This window comes from Harpia harpyja, chromosome 3 (genome assembly GCF_026419915.1).
Source record: "Harpia harpyja isolate bHarHar1 chromosome 3, bHarHar1 primary haplotype, whole genome shotgun sequence".
NCBI lineage: Eukaryota > Metazoa > Chordata > Aves > Accipitriformes > Accipitridae > Harpia > Harpia harpyja.
In genome coordinates this window covers 69,390,125-69,411,796 of record NC_068942.1, presented here as the reverse complement: position 1 = coordinate 69,411,796, position 21,672 = coordinate 69,390,125, and the positions used below count along the sequence as shown (strand labels likewise).

At 45.8% G+C, this 21,672-nt stretch overlaps 1 protein-coding gene across 7 annotated transcripts in view; it reads right to left on the bottom strand.

The window, feature by feature from the left end:
• EVL (Enah/Vasp-like) overlaps positions 1 to 18,415 on the bottom strand; it is a 159,892-nt gene extending 141,477 nt beyond the window's left edge. For 6 of the 7 annotated variants that reach the window (XM_052783145.1, XM_052783149.1, XM_052783150.1 and 3 more), the window contains exon 1: positions 12,964 to 13,037. In XM_052783145.1, the coding sequence (XP_052639105.1) occupies positions 12,964 to 13,022 (59 nt within the window). In that variant the 5' untranslated portion in view covers positions 13,023 to 13,037. Of the gene's footprint in view, positions 1 to 12,963; positions 13,038 to 18,335 lie in introns of those variants that run through there. The other variant, XM_052783148.1, reaches the window with a different exon arrangement.
• Between the last annotated feature and the right edge of the window lie 3,257 nt (positions 18,416 to 21,672).

The window sequence follows — 21,672 nt, the reverse complement described above, 5'->3', positions numbered from 1 at the left end:
CAGGACAAGAGGCAATGGGCACAAATTTTGAAATACAGGAAATCCAATTCAAACATAAGAAGAAACTTTTCTACCATGAGGGTGGTCAAACTCTGGCACAGGTTGCCCAGAGAGGCTGTGGTATCACCATCTTGGGAGATATTCAGAACTCAACTGGACAAGGTCCTGAGCAGGGGATTGGACTCAATGATCTCCAGATGTCCCTGCCAACCTCCACAACTCTATGTGATTCTGTGAGCAGGACCTTCCCATCCCTTGGGCATAGCACAGCTTGCTCCCAAAGTGTGCCTGGCTGCTACAGCAGCTGCTGCACAAGAAACATCACGTCATTCCCACAACCTCTTCCCTTTGTGATAACTCACCTCACGTGGAATTTACTCATTGGCAATGCATGCTCCCTAAATAAAGTACACATAGTGGAGGAAGATTATACATAATCTTTAACAAGAACCACCGATGCATTTAGACTACAACTTCAAGACTTCATGCTGCCTTCTTCCTATAAGGCTGGAGGAAAGTTATGGGTGACCATGAGTATGTTCTACAACACAGGGGACAACTCAGGGATGCCTTTTTCTGAAATGCATGTGGCTTGGCCACACTGCACTCTGCAAAGGGTCAGTGCAGCAAAGGCGTGGGTTTCTGCCAGCTTTTCCAATTTCTTCCCAGAGCATCAGCAAGACCCAATGTTTTTGAGCCAGATATAGCAAGGACATATGTTTTATGACATTCCATGGCAAATCAAAACCACAGCAGGGAGTTTAGGTTGCAAAGTATTGTTCTGAATATCATGTTTGTATCCCTTATTTGTTCTTCACATAAAGAAAGACTGAAGATTGAAAAACTGATTCATTTTTTTAAGAACCTGAGAAATATCACAACTCCTGCTTTTTGCAAGACTTTTCCTGCAAGACTCCTTGGAGAGGGTCTACTGGTTTCTTCAGTCAAAATGAACACAAAAATATCTTTTTTACATAAGCTGCATGTTACACTTCAGAGTCAAATGCATGTAAATCACAAAAACGGCATCACAGCAAAAGCCTTTACACAATCCATTAAACTGGGCAGCTTTCAGGGCCCCACATCATCTGAACATCATCAGTTCTCCAGTTTCCAACAGTAGTTGGGATGAGATTCAGTTTCCTAACAAAAGGACAAGCACTAACATTCATAAAGCAGCAAAACAGTAACACAGACCCCATGTTTGGGGCACCTTGCTTTGCTTTCTACATCCAGAATTTTCCATACCTCTCCTAATTTTCCTGTGACTTATCTAATAAGATCCAGATTTCTGAGGTGGGGAATGGAAGAGTGAGGGAAGTCACGCTGCTTGCTTCACAGCTGCGTAGCAAAGTAAATGATAAAGTCTGAATTCTCATTTTGGCTCTGCCAACTCCCAGACCTCTGCTCAATGCACAGTCCGAACTAGGGAGGTCTTCGACAAATCAAACCATTATTGCAACCCGCCCCAGCGGCCCCCAAGCCCTGGCTATCCACCACTACTGTTCAAGACCCAGCAATGTTTCTTGCAGCCAGAAGAAACCAGGAGAGCTCGGGAGGGAAAGCAGAGTAGGAGGTCATGCATACAAGCTACTTGCCCAGCCATAATTGCATGGCTTACCATTTCTCAACTGAATGATCCCATTTTCTCAGTCTATCTTTAAGAAACACCTACTTAGGCTATACAGCCGTGATTAACTACCTACAGTTGAGCTAGTAGCATTTTTACGGACAAGTAAGAAGCAGTAGTACAAATTGCCCTACACTACCATGAATCAAGCTTAGTACACCACCTATTGCCTCCCTACCTGTGCTGACTGGGTCCTTTTCATCACTCAGGCTAGACTAGCAGGCCAGCCATGCAGAACACACCCAGTCTGTCTCACAACCGGGTCACAACCTTGGGAAAAGCAATGAGATACACTGTTGTTCACCCCAAAACTGCACAAAGTAGGTGTACAGGACCAGGAAAGGACAGAAGGGGAAATCAGGAGCGAGTTTTGCAATCAGATCGGTCTTGGCTCTAGAACCACTGACTGATACTTGTACACCAAACCCCAGAGCAAACTGCAGCAAACGAAACTTTTTTCCTCCCAACAGTGCTCACTGCTGAAACATTGCATAGTCTCACCGCCGTCATGCCTGGCATTGCTTGGGGTTCAAACCAGTTGCCTAAACCCAAGTGTCCAAGCACATGTACAGTGTCTGGCATCCAGCTGGGCTCTGGCATCCCACAGGTCATGGCCATCAGCCACACATCCACCACTTGGGTACTCCAGATCATTTGAAATGGAACTGGGCACCAATTCAGATTTAACAACTGACTTGTCTCTTTGAGTATTAAATATTTATTCATGAGGCAAATCCTACTTCTCTCATCTTTGGAGGCAAAGAGAGGTGAGAATCACCTGTCCTCTAACATGAGATACATTTATCTTTCCAAGTATGAATGACTTCCTGAAAGAAATGGTCAGGTCATCACAAATAAACATCCCAGTCAAATCCTGGCTTAGCTAATTTCTAATGAATGAAGCTACAGAGCAGTCAGTGCATGCCAGTGACCTTGAAAGGGAATACAGAAGTAGCAAGGCTCTGCAAATGAATTCCCGAGACTCATAAAGTGAGACATCATCACAAAACCTCAAATACTATCCAAAACTTATTCCCCTTGCTCACAAATTTCCTACTAAGTTTCCAGCCACAGACAGGCATCACTATTCTTCCACATTTTGAACTCACATTTCTATCTCAGAGCACTGCAGATCCACCTAACCTGACGCCTGCTCCTTCCAGCCTCACATTCCTAGTTACATTCCCCATATCAGCTGCAAATAGCTCAAGCTCTCTTAAGTCACAAGTATCTTGCTTTCCCATCCGCTCCCAGGGGCACTACCACTCTTTGATACCTCAGGCTGCTATTAGATGAGAGCAACATTAAGTGACATGAGTATTATCAGACAGTGTTGGTGCCTGGAAAATACAAGCAATGCTGGACCCTTGGGCTGCCTCTGCTCCAGGCTCACCACCCGCTCCACCTGCCCTTTCTCCAAAGACATGCCAGCACTGGCTGGATATTACCTTTGGCACTGTAGTGGCGCAGGGTTGGGGACAGAGATCAGCCTGTACAGCTGCCTCCTCCCCTCCTCACAAACAGAAAGGTGCTGGGCAGAAAAGAGCTGAAATGTTATGTAGGGTCAGTACGAACACAGGAACGGCAACAACAGGTAAAAGGTAAAGACAGTGGAGGAGAGGATCCGATATCCTGGGGAGAAGGATATTTTGTACCCTTCGTGGGACATAAAATCTGAAGGATAGATACTAGTCCCACAACCAGAGTGTGTTGACCTCACCTTCTGTCCTTTGACTTCTCAACCTCTCCAAAAACTATTATTATTTAACAGTATTGTTGATGCTCGAGGGTGTCCTTTCTGGTATCAGTGTCATGACAGATCCATACGGCACTGCTCATCGTTGCGCCCCAGGTCGCCAACATCAGTGTGGCCTGGAGTTCCTCTTCCCTCAGGACTTCACTAAATTGTGTGGCTTAAGTCTCTGCAATATTTTTATATTCCACTGGTTTATCATATAGACAGGGGATTCAGCAACATCCACAGTGATTTTTAGCTTATAATCACAACTTTCTTCTCTAAGCCCTCTTTCTCTTTCAACTACTTCTTCTGAAACCATTTCAAAATGCTGCTGTGATAATCTTCTCTCTCCTCTCTCATTCTCCCCAAACAACTCCAAGTCTAAAATGCTTCTGTCTCTGACGCCTTCCCTTCAGTTTATTATTTATCTTTATCATGCTGGCTCTTTTAACCCACCACAGTTTCCAAGGCATCAGGAACATAAAGGAAATGTTCCCAAGGACTGTAAGGAGCAAAAGGGTGATAGCAGACTAGATTATTCCTAAACAATCCCACACTTACATAAACAGAAGGTAGCACTCAACAAATGAGTAGTTAAAAAAAAAGGGTATAGAGACATAATTATAATAAAAACATATGTGAATCTGCTCAGGAATATGGAAATACAAGGAATTTTTCATTTTAGTTTTGAAAACCTGCTTTCTCTACATACTTTGGACCAGACAGAGGTCCAAAGGGGTCTTTGGCCTCTTTTGACCAACATACCGAGTTCTCCTCCAGCAAATATTCCTGGGGAGGGGAAAAAAGGCACGCAACACTTGCAAGTTATCACTGCACAAACACAGGAGATTCCTCGCTGAAGAACCGTATAAAGGAAACTGTCACGGAGCCAAAATATTCTCTTGTGACAGCCAAGCTTCTTGCAACTTCCCAAATAAGGCCATGACTTTAAAGAGCATGTCTTTTCAAAGCCTCATTGATTTTCATCGCCTCATGAAGAAGCACATTGTTTATGTGTCTGGGTGTGCTGATATTAAAACAGGATGAGATGGGCACAGCTCGGTGGTTTCAAAGCCTGGTTTCCAGACAGAATGAACCAAATAATCACAGGAAGCTTCTAGAGGCTGACAGCACCCCTTTGGCCACTATTTTGGAGTGATTCCTTGTGCAGGCTGAAACTAGGTGTGAAGATGCTAACAGGGACAGCCAGCATTTCCTAGTACACTGGGGATAGATTTCAAGCAAATTTTGAAGCACAATATTATATTCCTTCCAGCCTCCCAAAGTTCAGACAGTTTTGCATCAAAGTTAGGGTTCATGTTAAAGTTCAGGCCAGGTTTCAGGTCATCTCTCTATTTTTCAAATACCAGTATACTCAGCTTCAGAGAAAGAAAGAAAAAAAAAGCTATGGAATTAGATCAACTTTGCTATATCTAGTTTGTATTTATCATCTATTCTTCTCCTGAAGCCTCTCCAATAGTTTCAACTTGGCAAATTGTTGAAAATTATTAGGTGCTTCAGTTCTGCTACTTATTTTACACTTGAAGCACAGCACTATGAAATAGGATTTTTTTTTTCACAATCCTTTGAAAACAAAACAAGTCCTTAAAAAACACCCTATGCAAAAACTTGCAGCCATTCCAGTTATCCAGTCTTTGCAATTATAATGTATCCATTCCTATAATAACCATATGGCAAAAAATACACTCACAGAACTTTAAAGCCATGGACAGAAGAGGAAGAAAAGCAGTAAGAAAGTGGGTCAGTAGAGCTTGTGTATATTGAAAGCACAAGCTACTTAGGTGATGGTTATTCAGAAGGTACATGCTGTAGTCTTACACAGGCACAAAGGAGACAAAAAGCTAAAGGAAAACAGTACAAGCCACAGCCAAGTAATACATGACAGTTGTACCTAAACACGGAGCAAATCAAACAAAAAAGGGTTGACCAGAGATGAAACGAGTCCCCACCCTCTCCACCTTGATCACACATTCACACTCCTGCCCTTAGCCTGTGGAGCACCACGCAGCCACAAACCAGGTCAAAAGCTGGCTAATCCAACAGAAAACTGATGAATTTGCTTTAGCTGGATTAACAAATTAACAAGACATCCCACAACAAAATGCTCATGAAGTCCCCCACAAGGAGAGTGATGGGAAGGTCCTTCTAGAGCCAGGGGGAATAAACACACAGTTACACCAGTTTAGGCGTAACTAATAAACTGTCCTGTAGGGTTTATCTACATGAAAAAACTCTAGAAAGGTAATCTGAATTAACATTTCTGTAATGAATCAAACCACATTAGATCCCTGCAGACACACTCATTATTAATTAAATCAACCCTATTTCATATTTAGTATAATTTACTTTGATGTGAATTAAGCTTAATCAAATTAAGGTCACTTGAATGCTGAATCAGAGAATATATATAATGGTTTAATTTAGTTTACCTAATTTACTTTACATTCACATTTTTGGTGATTTGGATTAGTTTTCCTTCACATCCTTGTGCAGACAGCTTTAGAATAGAGAGAGACAGCAGAAGAGATGCTGGAGAACTCCGCCCAAAATCAACAGTTTTGAGCTGTCAATGAATTCATTCCCCAGGAAAGGGGTACTAGAAGTTGCGTATCCTGCTGAGGACAGGTTGGCAGGGCTGCTGCATGCTCACTCTCCATGAATGCTCTCCCCTGTCTCTCCATCTTTACTATAGTTCCTCTGGAGCCCAGAGGCTGGAGAGAGAGAATCAGACCCTGCAAGTGTTCACCTCTCCATGCTACTGCATTTGCAATATCTGAACAGATGTTGACGAGCCATGAGAAATGCATGTCCTGAAGGAAACTGAGGCATCTGATGTGGTTATTTTTTAAATAGCAGGCCACTAAAATATTTGATGTGTTTTGTACTATTAGGAAAACACAGCAGCTATCAAAGTTGTTTTTAATAAAATAACAAAAATCATAAAAGCCCACTTCTTCAGGCAGATGTGTTAAAGTCACTTGTCATGTTTATTTCACAGTTTTAAGGTCATATTCTAATTTTGCTTACCCTGCTCCAACACTTTAAAAAGTCACCACTGAGTCTTCTAGCAAACTCCATTCACATTCCTCTTACATGACTATGCTTTTTACCATTAAAGAGATTTTTCTGTATATACAGATATGTAGACAAATGCACTCTGTCGTATTTAGGGCACTAGTCATCTGATATTTTCTGCGATGCAGGTACCATCTGTGAAGCTGAACTGCAGTTCAGGCCTATCATATTGACATGGGTGTTGGGGAATCAGAGATGGAAATTGATATTAGACTATAATCCCACTGCATTCAAATAGAAGGTAAGGACTCCAGCAAGGTCAGGCTTAACCATAGCCTCTAATACCCAAGGATACCTCTAAAATGTTTGCTCAGGGAACCTTTAGCTGGGTTGTTTGTTTTGCAGTGTCCACTCAGGATTATCATCTTTTAAGGGTCACAAAAGGTGTCCAAACCTCCAAAGCAAAAGGATGATGAACAGACCATGATGGCAATAACAGATGACAGCTGGTATCAGGGTGCAACTAAGTCTGCAGTGACAGAGTGACCAAAGAGATCAAAGACTGGAGACCAGTGTCAAGAATAAGAGGCCATAGAAAGCATTCCTGAGTAAGGAAGAAGGACTATTGTTTTAGCAATTTAGCATAGAAATCCTTAGCAAACCACTGGGTTAATCAGACCGTGCAGTGATTTAAATTTGAGCTCCCAGAAGCATGAAGTCACCACCGAGAGGAGGGTCGGACATGGAGCATCATTTCCACTTGGGCTGCCCCGATGCGCCCTGGCCCCACCGCAGCCTTCCCTCCCGCTCCCCGCACCGCTGCCGGTGTGATGCTGACAGACATTTACACAGCTCCGTGGTGAACCGGTTCAGGGGATGGAGCCAGCTGAAAACAATGCCACTCTGCTTTCAGACTGGGAGCACTGACTAAACCAGACCTGCACCAGTACCGACGCCAGAGCCCCCGCCACACTCAGGACAGCTAAATGCACGATGCAAGGCATTCGCCCCACACACCTCCAAACAAGCTTCATAGCTTGAGACATGTCCTTGTGTGCATTTATTGCTCTTCCAAACTCGTTTCCATCTCCCCTAGCCTGCTGCCTGGCTCAGTCTCCCCTCTGCTATTTCTGTAACACTCTCATATTTAATACCATGAAATTTTAAAATAGTATGCTGGCTCAGGGTTTTTGAGATCCTGCAAAGAGTTGCAGTCACGCAGTTCTGGCACTATTTTTGTTTAGCAAGACAGGACAGAAGAGACAACCAGGCCCTTGCAGCTCATCCTTGGGCAACATCTTGAGGACCACAAAACGAAGGGGCGTTCCCTGGGGTCAACACAACAGGCCCAGTGGGACACCCCCCCCCCCCCCACCCCCCCCATTCCTCAATTATGCTAAACACTGCCCATCTTTCTGTTCACTTATTTCCATTTTTGCTCATGAATCCCCAAAAGGGAAGGACCCAGCTCACCTGCCTCACCAGGACGGCTCCATCAGCCCCAGCGTTCCCCACCGCTTCTCAGCAAACCTACTCCTTGTACCACCCGCCTGCCTCCTCCGCTCCCCTGAGGGCAGGGGTTGTTTTTGACTTACTGTCAGGTTTTCCATTAATAATTGTTCATTTGGGGGAGGAATATTTTAAACAAGAGATGCTTACGTTCCTATTTGTATATGTTAAAAGTGAGGACTTCCATACAGAGGAGAGGAGTAGGGTAGCTTTTGGCTCCCTTCCTAAAAGCTACAAAATTTCCCCTGCTGAGCTCAGCCTTCACATGAAGGAGCAAGCCTTCATCGCTCCATCAGACCCCAATCCTGTCAATACTTGCACATGTACTTAAATTTATTACGGTCAGTGGTCTTATCACAACGGTCATTAGGTTCACAAACATCAAGGATGCTGTTCCCAGTAATAAGGTCAAGAATGTGTACAAGGCTTTTCAAGATTAGGACCTTAATGCTATAGCATCAGCCGGCTTTCGTCCTGCCTCCCGCATTAGAGGTGGGCAGCTGAAATCCCCGCGGATGGAGGGGGATGGCCGTCTCCAGGCTGACTTGCAGGTAGAGCAAGGCACTGCTCTGGACTGCTCCTGGGTGTGCGATGAGCTAGACTGCCCCGGGGATCACCACTCACCACGGCAATCTCGGTGGCAGTTGTATGTGATTCATATGCTGTGAACTAGCGTTTGACAGCTCAACGCCAATTAAAACAAATAGATACAATGCCAAGAGTCAGCAGGTCAGGCTCTGGGAGGATCCATCACAACACCAGGCTACCAGTGGAGTATAGGGAGGATCCATGGCTGGGCTACCAGTGGAGTCATAAGATGGTGTTGTGAGTTACAAACAACAAACAGGGACAGATATAGGACATTTTATTAAGCATACGGATAAAATGAATATATAAGTCCATGTTCTCTCTCTTCCACTTATCTGTCTAGTCAAAGAAATTAATTGCCTGAGAATAGCAAGGCTGCTTTATTTGGGTGATTCAGACCCTTATTTCTCAACATAACAGCTGTGGGATCAAAAAATTGACTTAGATTCACCTAGATGATGTATTTAGTTATTTAATAGAAAGATTAGCATGCAAATGTATTGCAGCGCTCAACACTAATTCATGACAAAGTAAGTCAGAATATTAAAGTTACCTCATTCTGTCAAAATATGCTAGTCCAGTATTTCTCTCATTTTAATTCACAAATCCTTTTCAAAAAGGAATTCACAGATTATCTCAAATCCCAGTACTGTTTGGCAGGTGGGAACGAGAGTGACAGACAAAACACAGTCATTTAATAAAATGATAAGTTTAGTATAAAAAACATTTTAACTAGGTAATAAGAACAGTAAGGAGCTAATGGGCATGGGTACATACATACAAACTGCATGAAAATATGTGCATATGTGGATGATTTTAAGTTCCTTGTTTCTGATTTTTGAAGGTTTTTGTAGGCATTTTTGAACTCTCTTTTGATGTCCTCTGGACCACAAACCACAAATTGAGCAGTGCTGGTCTATTCAGTGCTGAAGATATATTCCTACTCATCCAGCACACGTGTAACAGACTTATTTCCAATTACAGCTTTTTCACTTGAATTTACCTATTTAAGCTAACCTTTTATCACGAGCATTCAACAGTCCTGGTTGTGTTTAGCTGTTCCTGCTGCATGCAAACATACACCCATGCAACATCACTGCAGCCAACCTCCTCATCTGTGTACAGCTACAGAAAAAAAAAAGGATACAGCATGCAATTAAAGGGATTATGGTGACCACGGCTCTACTTTTTGCTAATACCATTTCAGTGTATTTTGTAGATCTCCTCGTTACTGAGGGAGTGGCTTACTGATGAGGGATAAAGGAAGGAAGCACAAGGAGGAAGCAATGCACATGCTGACTAAGCAGCAGCGAATGACGGGAAAGGGAAAAGAAGAGGAAGGAATGAATGGATGACAATATACAAGGAACTTTACTATAATGCTTAGCACCTAGTGTAAATATGCTTGTCATCCTCAGAAATGCTTTTTGAACAGGAGACTCCATTCTAGCAAAGCAAAGACTTCAACAGGACCAAACTTAAGCATATCCTTAAATCCTATGCTAGACTGAGACCTAGCTACTTAATCATCTTAATTCCCTCTCAGGTAAGTACTGTCATCCTCCAGCAGATAAAGAAATGAAGCCAAAAAGGTTAAGAGATTTAGCAGCCGCAGACCAGACGAGGAAGCATGGCATATCTGCACCGTGGAGCTCACCACAACGACAAGGACCAGGCCTGAACAGCCTTGCTGCAAAGCCAGACCCAAACTGCCATGTCCTCCTTGCTGGAGCATCTACCTGTGCCTGCACCTGTGGCACGCTACAGTACTACATTAAGCCGAGTTTCTCTACACAGCTTGCTTCACCCCCCACCTCCCCCCAGTAAATCACAGAAAAACATTGTCGTTGTTTAACTCCAGCTGGTAACTAAGCATCAGGCCGCCACTCACTCCCCGCCCGCCCCGCCCCATCCCCAGTGGGATGGGGGATAGAATCAGGAAAAAACAAGTAAAACTCATGGGTTGAGATAAGAACAGGTTAACAGAACAGAAAGGAAGAAACTAATAATGATAATAATAACAATAATAAAATTACAATAGTAATATTGGAACATACAAAACAAGCGATGCACAATGCAATTGCTCACCACTCGCCAACTGATGCCCAGTTAGTTCCCAAGCAGCCATCCCCCCAGGCCAACTCCCCCCAGTTCATATACTGGACATGACATCACATGGTATGGAATACCCCTTTGGCCAGTTTGGGTCAGCTGTCCTGGCTGTGTCCCCTCCCAACTTGTGCCCCTCCAGCCTTCTTGCTGGCTGGGCATGAGATGCTGAAAAATCCTTGACTTGGTATAAACACTACTTAGCAAGAGCTGAAAACATCAATGTGTTATCAACATTCTTGTCATACTGAAACCAAGACTATAGCAGCTACTAGGAAGACAATTAACTCTATCCCAGCTGAAACCAGGACAAACATGTCTATCCACCCTGGTACCTATGTGAAGCTGAAGAAAGACAAGAAAACTATGAGAGCTCAAGTTACAGGAATGACACCTACTGCCTGAGAAATGAATTGCTCACCTAAACGAGATCTGCACTCAATGGCGAGGGGTTTCCGGAGAATAAAGCACCACACGGACACGAGCTGGCAATGTGCGCTCGCAGCCCGGAAAGCCAATTGTACCCTGGGCTGCATCAAAAGAAGCGTGGCCAGCAGGTCGAGGGAGGTGATTCTCCCCCTCTACTCTGCTCTCATGAGAGCCCACCTGGAGCGCTGCATGCAGCTCCAGGGCTCCCAACATAAGAAGGACATGGACCTGTTGGAGCTAGTCCAGAGGAGGGCCACAAAGATGGTCAGAGGGCTGGAGCACCTCCCCTGTGAAGAAAGGCTGAGGGACTGGCCTGGAGAATAAAAGGCTCCAGGGAGACCTCAGTGCAGCCTTTCAGTACTTAAAGGGGGCTTATAAGAAAGATGGAGACTTTTTTACCAGGACCTGTAGTGACAGGACAAGGGGCAACAGGTTTAAACTGAAAAAGGGTAGGTTCACATTAGACATAAGGAAGAAATTTTTTATGATGAGGGTGGTGAGACACTGGAACAGGCTGGCCAGAGAAGTTGTGGATGACCCAACCCTGGATGGGGCTTTGAGCAACCTGATCTAGTGGAAGGTGTCCCTGCCCATGGCAGCGGGGTTGGACTAGATGATCTTTAAAGGTCCCTTCTGACCCAAACCATTTGTGACTCTGTGATTCTATGAAAGACGCCCAGCCTCACTGCTATCAGGGTGATTGCACGAAAGCCCACAGGAAATTCAGGCAGGAAGGGAGGTTTAGTGATGAGAAGAAAGGTGTTGAATTCCTGGTCAACAGTATATATAACTCAGGGGGAAAAAACACCTCCATCATGAACTCAGGTGAAAAATACATTTTTCTGGACAGGCATCATGGGTAGTAGTTAAAAAATGCTCATCCATACTACCAGCTAGGCTACGCAGTTTGTAGTGCAACCACTGCGACGCCCGAGTTGGAGGGTCTGCAGTGGGTAAGAGGAAGAGAATTTTAATTTATAGTAATAGCATTCCCTGGAGAAACAGTTTCCTGAGCATTTCTGGTGGTGCCAGGGAGCACTGTCTCAATCTTTCAGCCTCCTGCTTGCTCCCACCCTATATATACACCCTTTGTGTATGGAAAGTGTGAATTTTCTTTTATTCTGTCTTTGTGTGTAAAGACTTCATGATCTGGTTCACCCTACCAAACCACAAATGGCTAAATTGGCACAGCTGAGGGGAGCAGGAACGAGAACTCAGAAGAAATGTATAAACTAACACTGAACTTGAAACAAATGTAAGGCTTGAATGCCTACATCAAGAAGGAAAATCGAAAGTTTCTGGCCCCCACATGTCTCTCCCGCTCCAGGACTGTGAAATATCCAGTGAAATGTAATGCTTCACTAGTTGTTGTGATGTTACAGAATGGCACTTTGGATAGTCAGAAATGTGAAGGAGGTTTCCAGGCTCAAATTTTGGTAAGGACTTGCCCAGTCTGTCTCCTGTGATTAACAAAAACAGATATTCTTAATGCTTTTATAACTCTCAAGTGAAGGATAGTCTTGGAAAGACTGTCAATACCATTCTGAGTGTTTGCTCAATGCAAAAATGCAAAGTCTCACGGGAAGAAACATTCTGCAGTGCTAAATACCCCAGAAATGAAAAAGAAAAAAAAGACCAAATTTAAACTGTTTTCAATTTTGCACGGTCACAACCCAGACTGAAACACACTTTGAGTGCTACTGGGTGACGTGTGTGCACACCCACGAACACAGAACCATCACCGGGAGAACGTGCCGGATGAACCATCAGGTTACTCTGCTTCCTCCAGTGCAGGCTAGAAACGCCTCCGCTAGCCCGAGTACTGGGAAACAGCCTATCCTTACACTGCAAAGCTCCCCGTGGGCTAATTAGCCAGGAACAAGGTAGATTAACCCAAGCAAGGCTGTGCGCTGCCACGACTTACACCCCGGGGGCCTCAGGGCAGCCTGTCTGGAGGTCTGGTGTCTTCTCCCTGGGCTGCATTACGGCCGTACTCCTGCAGGGATGGGGGCTTTTCTGGTGCGCGCCTCAAATGCGTCTTGGTGGAAGCTCTGAGCCGTAGCAGGACGGCTTTCGGTCGCTCCCCCTCATTATGGCGCATTAGATCAAAAAGCAGATGAAATGGAAGTCTTGGGTAGGTGACTGCGGATGAAATCTGCCTGAGGGTGAACAACAGGGTGAGATGAAGAAACAGTGGCACAGCTACTCCATCTCTCCTCCCTGCTCCTGAGAAACTGAACCTAGAAAAAGAAAAAGGGGGGGAAGCACTGTGGATCCCTAGTGCTTTGCAATGGCTGTGAAGAAAACAGAAAATATATCCTGAAACTCCCCATTCTCTTGTAGGAGGAATATCAATGTACACTGGAGTAGTTTTTACTGTTTATCTATTGCAATGAAGGACAATACCAAAACATCAGCTAGTATTTTTTTTTAAACATAAATAGAAAGCAGATGAGATGATACTAAGATTCAGATTCAGCAAAGAAACTTGAAGTATCTGTAGTGACCTTCACAGATAAAGAAAAGCTATAGCTCATTCAACTTATTTTAATTCAGTAATTATTAGGATTGAACATTAGTCAGGATTCATTTTATTTTGGCAGCAGCTTTAGAAATCTTTTCTAAAGAGGTTCAATACTGCTCCTTACACAGTGCCCAGAACTGGGAGAAACTATGACAGATAGCAAGAAAAAAAGGAAAGAAATCACAAAATTGCTAACTTGCAAGACACAGGAGAGTATTTGAGCCTGAACTGTGTTTGCACTTTTGGAAAGATTTTGATGATTTCTTACAAGAAATGCTTAAATACTTACAAAGAGAGAAGTATTGTACTGTCCAAAGGAAGCACCTAGCCAAGTACAAAGAAAGACTACGCAGGCACCTTTAATCGCAACACACTTCTAATGAAGCTGTTCTGCATTAGGGTGTCTGTTGTTTAACACAGTCTGAGTGATCCAGGAAAGTGAAATGCCACACAAAACCACAATATTGAGTTAAAAAGACCTGCACACACTTGAAAGATTACCTTCAGCCTTGATTATACCACTACAGGAATACAAGACAAAATACTCTAAAAAAGAGGGAATGCACAGAAAAAGTCCAGAGTTTATGCTTTATTTTAGAGAGGGGGAAATAAGTTTATTTTTTAAGTATACAGAACAACAATTAGTATAAAAGAACAACTGGCCTGCCTGTTCACATGTCCTGACAGTAGGGTATCTTGAAGGAAACCCAGCATCACTCGGTTCCCAATGAGCCACTGCCACTGCCTTTGCATGGCCATAGCCAGCGTGGTGCAACCTTCAGCGGAGGTCCAAAATTTGCTGACAAAGGAGTTTGTCTGCAGCTAGAGCTAAACTACCCCTCTAAAGATCTAAGCTGAGCTAACAAAAGCAATCTTCTGTCAGCAGCACAGTATCCACACTTGGGATTTTGCTGACGAAACCGTGACAGCCAAAGGGCTGGGTGTTTTCTCATCGAGTGACACTGGCAGAACTGCGTAGCACAGATTTGGCTTGAGAGGCTGCAAACCTAAACATACCCAAAGGCGTGACTGCAGAAGGTGGTGTGCCAACTCCCAACCGCCCCCAGGAACCCACAGCCACGCACGCCGCAACGCCAAGGCACACAGCGGGAGTCAGAACATGGCAAGACAGAGTTTTCAAATTAAACAAGAATTAGCTAAGTTACAAGCATATTGCTCCAGCTCAGAAACAAATTACTAAGTGACAAGGTTAAATGAAACTTTATAGACAACTTGATTTTATTATCCGTCTCAGGGGACGCTACTACTCTCCTGCAGGACACAGTACACTGGGCGACACAGGCCACTAGTCCAGTGAGGTCGGTAACCCCAGTTCTGATGACATCATAAGCAAAACCAACACGTTCTCTCTAATTTGTTACAGATGCAAACAGAAAGAAACAGTAAAGAAAAAGAAAACTTAGAAAATAACACTGCGTACATACAGCTCTGGTTACCCTCCAAGCAAACTAAAAGCATTGGCAAAACTCTTGAGTTATCTCATGAACTGCTTAATGAATATAAAATGTGGAAGACAATGAAATGCTCGATACATTGTGTTTCTTGGAACAAATTTAAAGACCTTGCTTGCTTATGTCTGAAAACAAAAGGTTTAAGAAGAAGGATGTATAGATGCTTCCTGTTATTAAAACAGGTTTATAGTATGAATAGTCAGTTCTCTTTTTCTCAGGGTGTTGCTCCATCCCCTTAAATTAGGGCTAAACACAACAGCTTTTTAGGATTTCCAGTTGGCAGCTATACAGAAATGTCAGAACAAAAAGGTTGACTTTAGCTAGAGAACTCTATAAATGTTAAGGTGCTAAGGGACACCATTTCCCCCATAAACTTCTGTACTGCACTCATTACTTTGGGTTGGATTGAAGCATGTTACCACAAAAGAGTAAGGAGGTACAGTTTTAATCTTTATAATCCTGTTTAAAGGTTGTTTCCATCTCTGGATATTCACTGTATGTTCTGTTTAGGAAAAACAAAGTGCTTAAAGTGGGAGGTTTTCCCCCACATCACTGCCTCGGGACTGCAGCACTGAGAGCCAACTTACACTCACCACAGTCATGGCAAAGAGAGAGACAGTGAAGATTTTTTCAGGGATACACCCAAAACACTATAGCTGGTTTTTATTTTTAAGAACAGAAACCACTGAAACACAGATGCTTTATAAACTACATGTATGACTAAGAAATGTGAGGTTACACCTCTGCTGACAGAATGTAAAAATCTTATTTTCATCTACAGCAATATTCATAGACATTTTCCCAAATATGAGCTAATTCTGTTACTTCCAAGAATAAATAAATATCTGCTGTAGAATAACCTCAACATTTGTTGTACTAAAGCAGTATTTTTATATACTAAGAAGTAATAACACCTCTGCACTTGAGCATTTTCCACCCAGGAATCCTAATCCACTTTTGAGACAGAACATCTATTATAACCTGTTTTATTACTAAGACTTGTGGTACACCCACTGTACACACACTTTATACCTTTGAAGTGAAGACACAAAGAAATTATCAGAAAATGGAAACCATCACATAAATGCAACTGTGCAAAGAATAGCACTGTAATCTATTCACCACAAAAAGCAATATAAATAAAACACACATGGCTAAGCAAATGTTTTAAGAAGGTTTTTATTAAATGATTGTATAGCCTGGCAGGGTCTTTTGGAATTATATAGCCTATATTTATTAAACAAGAATTGTTACTGAAAAAGGTTTTAGGTGATTTGCAGACATATTTACTGACAAGTACAACCTATTCAGTAATGTCTGTATATGCAGGGAAAAAAAATCAGTAATGGAAACCTTTAAAAACAGGAATTCATTCAAAAAACCCAAAACAAGCACGTACATTAAAGTGTAAAAGTGGCTTTAATAAGAAAAGACTATTTTAAGTGTGATACACCTGCAGAAGCCAAGCGTCATACGGGGAAAACGGGAAAGGGCAGCTGTACAAAGAAGCGCCCAGCAGCACACAGAGACTAACTTCGGGTGCTGGCTCCCCCACCTAGACCAGGCGCAGTCTGGCATTAGGTGTCCAGCCTGGAGAGGCATCATCAAAAGTGAGGATATGGGGAAGTCCTGAAGCCCCTCCTGGAGTGAAGCTGCTTTTTCTTTCCAAAATGCCCTGTAGCTCACCCATCCCCTGAGAGTGCCCTAGCTCTCACGATGGGGATTCCTTTGGATGCATTATGCTACCCTAATTCACAGTCTGTCTTCGTGGGTCTCTCTCTTTCCTGCTGCCTCTTCCGAGCAAAAGCACAACCACCAACTGCCGATGTTCATGTGGAGCAGGGTTCCTTCAGTGGGAGAAACTCAAAATTGTTGCAGCCTTCCAACTAGCCCCGCGGTGCCTCCTCGGGGGGAAAGATGTGCTTATGAGTCAGAGAGTCAGCTTTCCTTCTCCATGGGGGAAGAGCTCTACCAACCCTTCTTCATGGGGAAGGGCTCTACCAACTGGGCTACTAACTGAAAGGGAGGAAGCAAGGGAAACCTTCACTGCTGTCTGTTGTGGCTGATGACTTATCTCTGGAGGTCTCTGAGCAGCGTCGTGATCAGACCGGGTGAGACTGATGCAGATGCACTTTTTGCGAGGAGACCAGAGAGGTCTAGGCCACCGGTCGCATGACACTGCAGGCTTGTGTGCTTCTGGCCCTCCCCAAGATCATAATTTTAAGCAAATGAAGAAAACTAATGGCAGTATAAATGACTAAATAAACTGATGCAGCTCCAAGCCTTTGACACACACGATAGTGTCAGGAGTACATGTAGCTGTAAATGCAGATGAAGGTTTTTAGACTTCCGCTGTACTTCTAGGAGCAACGCCAACCTTGCAATTCAGGGATCAGGCACCACAGAAAGGTATCTGGCTTCAAACTGTTATTTCTATTTTAAGGTTTCCCAAAGCGGTTTTGCTTTGCTAAAGATAATAATTAAGTGGAAAGAATCACTAGTGTTAGAAGATGAATCAGAGGCTGGATTGCTCTGAGATACTGACAGCTCAAGTGAACTCTTGAATAAATGAGGAAAGAGAAAGGTTTGGAAGAGTATGAACCAAAACAAATAACACCTTCCTTCCTTCTTCCTTCCTTCCTTCCACCAGGCACTTATCTGGCTGCAGGAAATCTGGGGATTTGGGGGTTTTTTTTGCTTTTCACTTTCACAATAGACAAACTGACCTCGGGAAAACTACGAGTTGGAGCACTCGCTGCCTGACGAGAGAGAGACTCCGGGAGATCAGGCACGACCTATGCTGGATGCCCGGGAGAAATCACATCTCTTCTCCCCTCAGGAACTCCTCTCTCGCAGCCCCGCGCGTTGTCCTCACCGCCCGGAGGGTACTTCGTCCGCGGCTCGCCTCGCCGTACCCTCCGGGCTGTAAGGCACGGCAGCATTAAGCAGGATCCCCGGCTGTACATCGCAGCACTATTTTCAAAGCGCTTACAGCCTTTTGTAACCGCCGAGATAATCTGTCATACGGATTTAGGCACTGACAGTCAAACATGCCAAAAATGTCACCACCCACTCGTATTATCCATCCGGTGAAGGACTAGGAAGCGCCGCATTGCTTAACCTCTCCTCCGCCTTCCACCCGCGGAGGAAATCCCCACCCCCCACGGCGTGACACCACCGCGGGGGGAACCGCGGAACCCCCCCCCCCCCTCCCCGGGCCGACAGGCAGGCAGGCAGGCTCGGCGGGGCTCCCCGCCCGCGGCGCTCGGCGCTGCGCATCCCCGGCCCGCCCGCACTCACCTCATCTTCCCGGCGGGGCGCGGCGGCGGCCGGGACCGGCACCGGCACCGGCACCGGCACCGGGGTCCGGGTTCCGGGGTCCGGGGTTCGGGGTCCGGGCCGGGTGCGGGCGGCGGCGGGGGCGGGGGGGCTCCGGCGGCGGCGCCGCCCCACTCGCAGCGCCGGGCCCCGCGGCGCTAGCCGGGCAGCGCGGCGGCGGGCAGCCCCTCCGCCGGCCCGGCCATGTTGCCGGCTCCCGCCCGGCTGCGCTGCGTGTGTCTGTCTCTCTGTGTGCGTGTGTGTGTGTGTGTGTGGGCAGGACAAAGCGCCGCTGCCGCCCGCCCCGATCCGCTCCGCTCCGCTCCCACGCGCGGCGGGGCCGCCCCGCCCCGCGCAGGCTCCGCCGGGGGGGTGGCGGGGGGAGCGGAGCCCGCCCTGCCCTGTGCCCTGTGCCCTGTGCCCCGTGCCCGGCCCGGTGTCCCCCCGCGGGCTGCGCAGGTGAGGCGGGGCGGGGGCGGGGCGGGGGGAGCGGCCGCGCACCCTGCGCGGCACCGGTCGGCGGCACCGGCCTCCTCCGGGCTCCTCGGCCCGGGCCGGGGCCCGGGGAACTGGCCGCGCCGCGTCTCCGAACCGCTCCCGGCTGGAGCAGGGCCAGTGCTGCGGCTGCAGACCCCTCCTCTGCCAAGTGCCAGGGGGGTCCTGTCTACCAGCGTTAAAAATCGGTGCTTTTGTGGGTGGAAGCAAGGGCAGAAACTCTATTTCCAGTTAATGCTGCAGGGAAGCTGCTGTTTTCTGCTCCTTCACCACTTGCCCCAGACGAGTTTCCCTGCGAGCTCTCTCATCCTGCTGTCGGCCCCTCCATCCCCCGCGCCCACCTTCCCCACCCCCCCGGGGGGGCCCTGGGCTGCCTCCCAGCCCTGCTGCTTCTTCCCATCCACCTCCCCTCCCCACTCCACATCCCAGTCCCGTCCCTGGCCCCCTGCTCTTCTCCTTCCAGTCACCTCCCACCAGCTCTCTTGTGCAGCCTGAACTGCACGGTGATGATCTCCACCAGTGGGAACAGCTTCTTTGCAGGTCCAGAGCCTGGAGCTGCCCCTCTCCACATCTCTTTGCCTCTTCTCATGCACCACCCACTAGGAAAAGATGATATTGAAAGTGGTATCACTTGGATATCCTCAAGGATCTGGCACGATAAGGGACCAAATGCTGCAGTTACTGCTCAGGTCTTCCATATGTAGGTCATCGTAACTTCATTGACACTTCTCAAGAGTAAAGGCTCTTCAAACTCACAGTCTGTGGGTCCATCTCCCACGGATCTCTCCCAGTCCTGCATCATCCAATTTGGACCCCAAAAAACCCCCAGCAACCATGTACTCCCACAGCAAGCGGTGGGTTTCCAGGCAGCTAGCACACGTGTGCACATTGTGTCTGGAACAGAAACGGTTTCTGGCCCTCCCTCCATATGTCTGTGTCCCAGTTAACACCGCTCCAATCACTCCCTGAGACCCTCCTCCATCCGCACATGCCGTGAAGGGTAAGGAAGCTGTAGCCCCTCTCCCTGGGTGCAGAGGCAGTTTTAGGAAGGTGCAGGCAGTGTGGCTGGGGGAAGGTGGGCTGCGGGGCAGTGCGTACGGCTGGGAAGCCGTGTGAGGTCTCGGGGGAACGTGCCCATGGTGCAGAGCAAGCAGACTGTGGGACCGTGCTGGAGACGATCGGGCATGGCACAGCCTGTGCAGGAGGTACGGAGCAAAGCAGTGGAGGCCATTTTTAATATAAATACTTTACATTTTCCTTTCTGTTTCTCTGAAAAGTTTAGGTTTCCATATATTCAAGCCAATACAACACTTATTTTTACTGCAATAGTAGCCTATGCCACTAGAATAAATGTTGCAAAAATCAAGCCTGTAGATTTGATGCCCTAGAGACCAATTTCACCATTGGCTTGTCAAGCCTTGCTGCTGCCTACTGCAGCTCCGTACCAAATAAAAATATACTACAACAATAACAACAGCAATAATACGACAGCAACAAAACCCATGCTAGTAATAACATGTATGCCTTTTAATCAAGGCCATGCTTGTTTCTTGTTAGCTAATGCATGTCTGATAATTGCTGTTTTCAATGATCATTAAGATGTTAAAAAAATAATGAGGGACAGAGTTACTGAAGGGCTGGGGGAGGGAACCTCCACCCCTTCTGTGCTTCACTAGCACAGAGCCCAGCTCGTGCCTTCCCTGCCCCATAGCAGGTCTGTGCCATCCTCTTCCCAAATCACCCCATTAATTAATCTAAGCTCACGTGAGACAGAGAAGGTGTCTCCTAAAGGAGCTCCTCCTATTACTAAGGGGCCTCCTCATTTGTTTGAAACAAAAGCTTATACTCCTTTCTTATAAGCAATTATCCTAAATTTCCTAGAAGGCACAATATATCTTGTTTGTATAAAGAAACAACTGTGTCAGACCATAGATCTGACATGCAGTCTCCCCCGAGTGACAGTGGCTTGGAGAAACTCATCCACGTAATTTGTGATGGGGTTGCTGAAGGTAGCAAGCTTATGAAGAAATAATGAGCAAAAATAAAACCTATTTTCTTATTACTATCATCTGACTAATCCTTTAGAGTGTGGGTCACTGGCCAGCGCATGCAACATATGGGAGATAGCATAAGGCAAGGAAGATGCTTATTAAACTAGAAAGTTTCATGGTAACTGTACTAGAACTTAAAACATGATTAAAAGAGCAAATCCATATGTGAGTTCACTGATGATCTGGTTTTTTTAAATGTAATTTCCTTAATCTAGGTTTATAACAGGCACAGATCAAATAGGCAAAGAAACCTATGTACATCATGCCATGGCTAAGATATAAAACTAGAGTAAGCAAAAAGTCTTCTGCAAAGACTTTTGTCTGGGTATGTAGGCTGCACAGCATAAAGGGGCACCTGATGTTGAAGGGAGACTCACGAGTCGTAACAAAGAGCTGAAACTACAACCACGGCATGCCCCAGCACTGACACATCCAGCCCCCGGCAGCTGCCCAGAAAGGACTGCAAACAACCGGGTAGGGCACGGGGGTGGTTTCCACCACTTGCAGCTCTGTACCTGCGCTGCCTCCTGAGAAGAGGTACCGTCCTTGGGCAAGTTGCAACACCTCACTGGCTCTAAACTTGTGTAATGTCTACCCTTGCAAAGCGTTGGGAGGCTTAATTGCACATGAGGTAGTTTGAGAACTGATGCAGAAATGCAGAGTATGTGAGGTTACTGGTCAATTATATTGGCCACTTTATTTATTCTTATATAAAGAAACAAGAGAGAAAAGGAGAAGAAATTTTACGTAGTTGCAGATGCCAATCTTGCTGG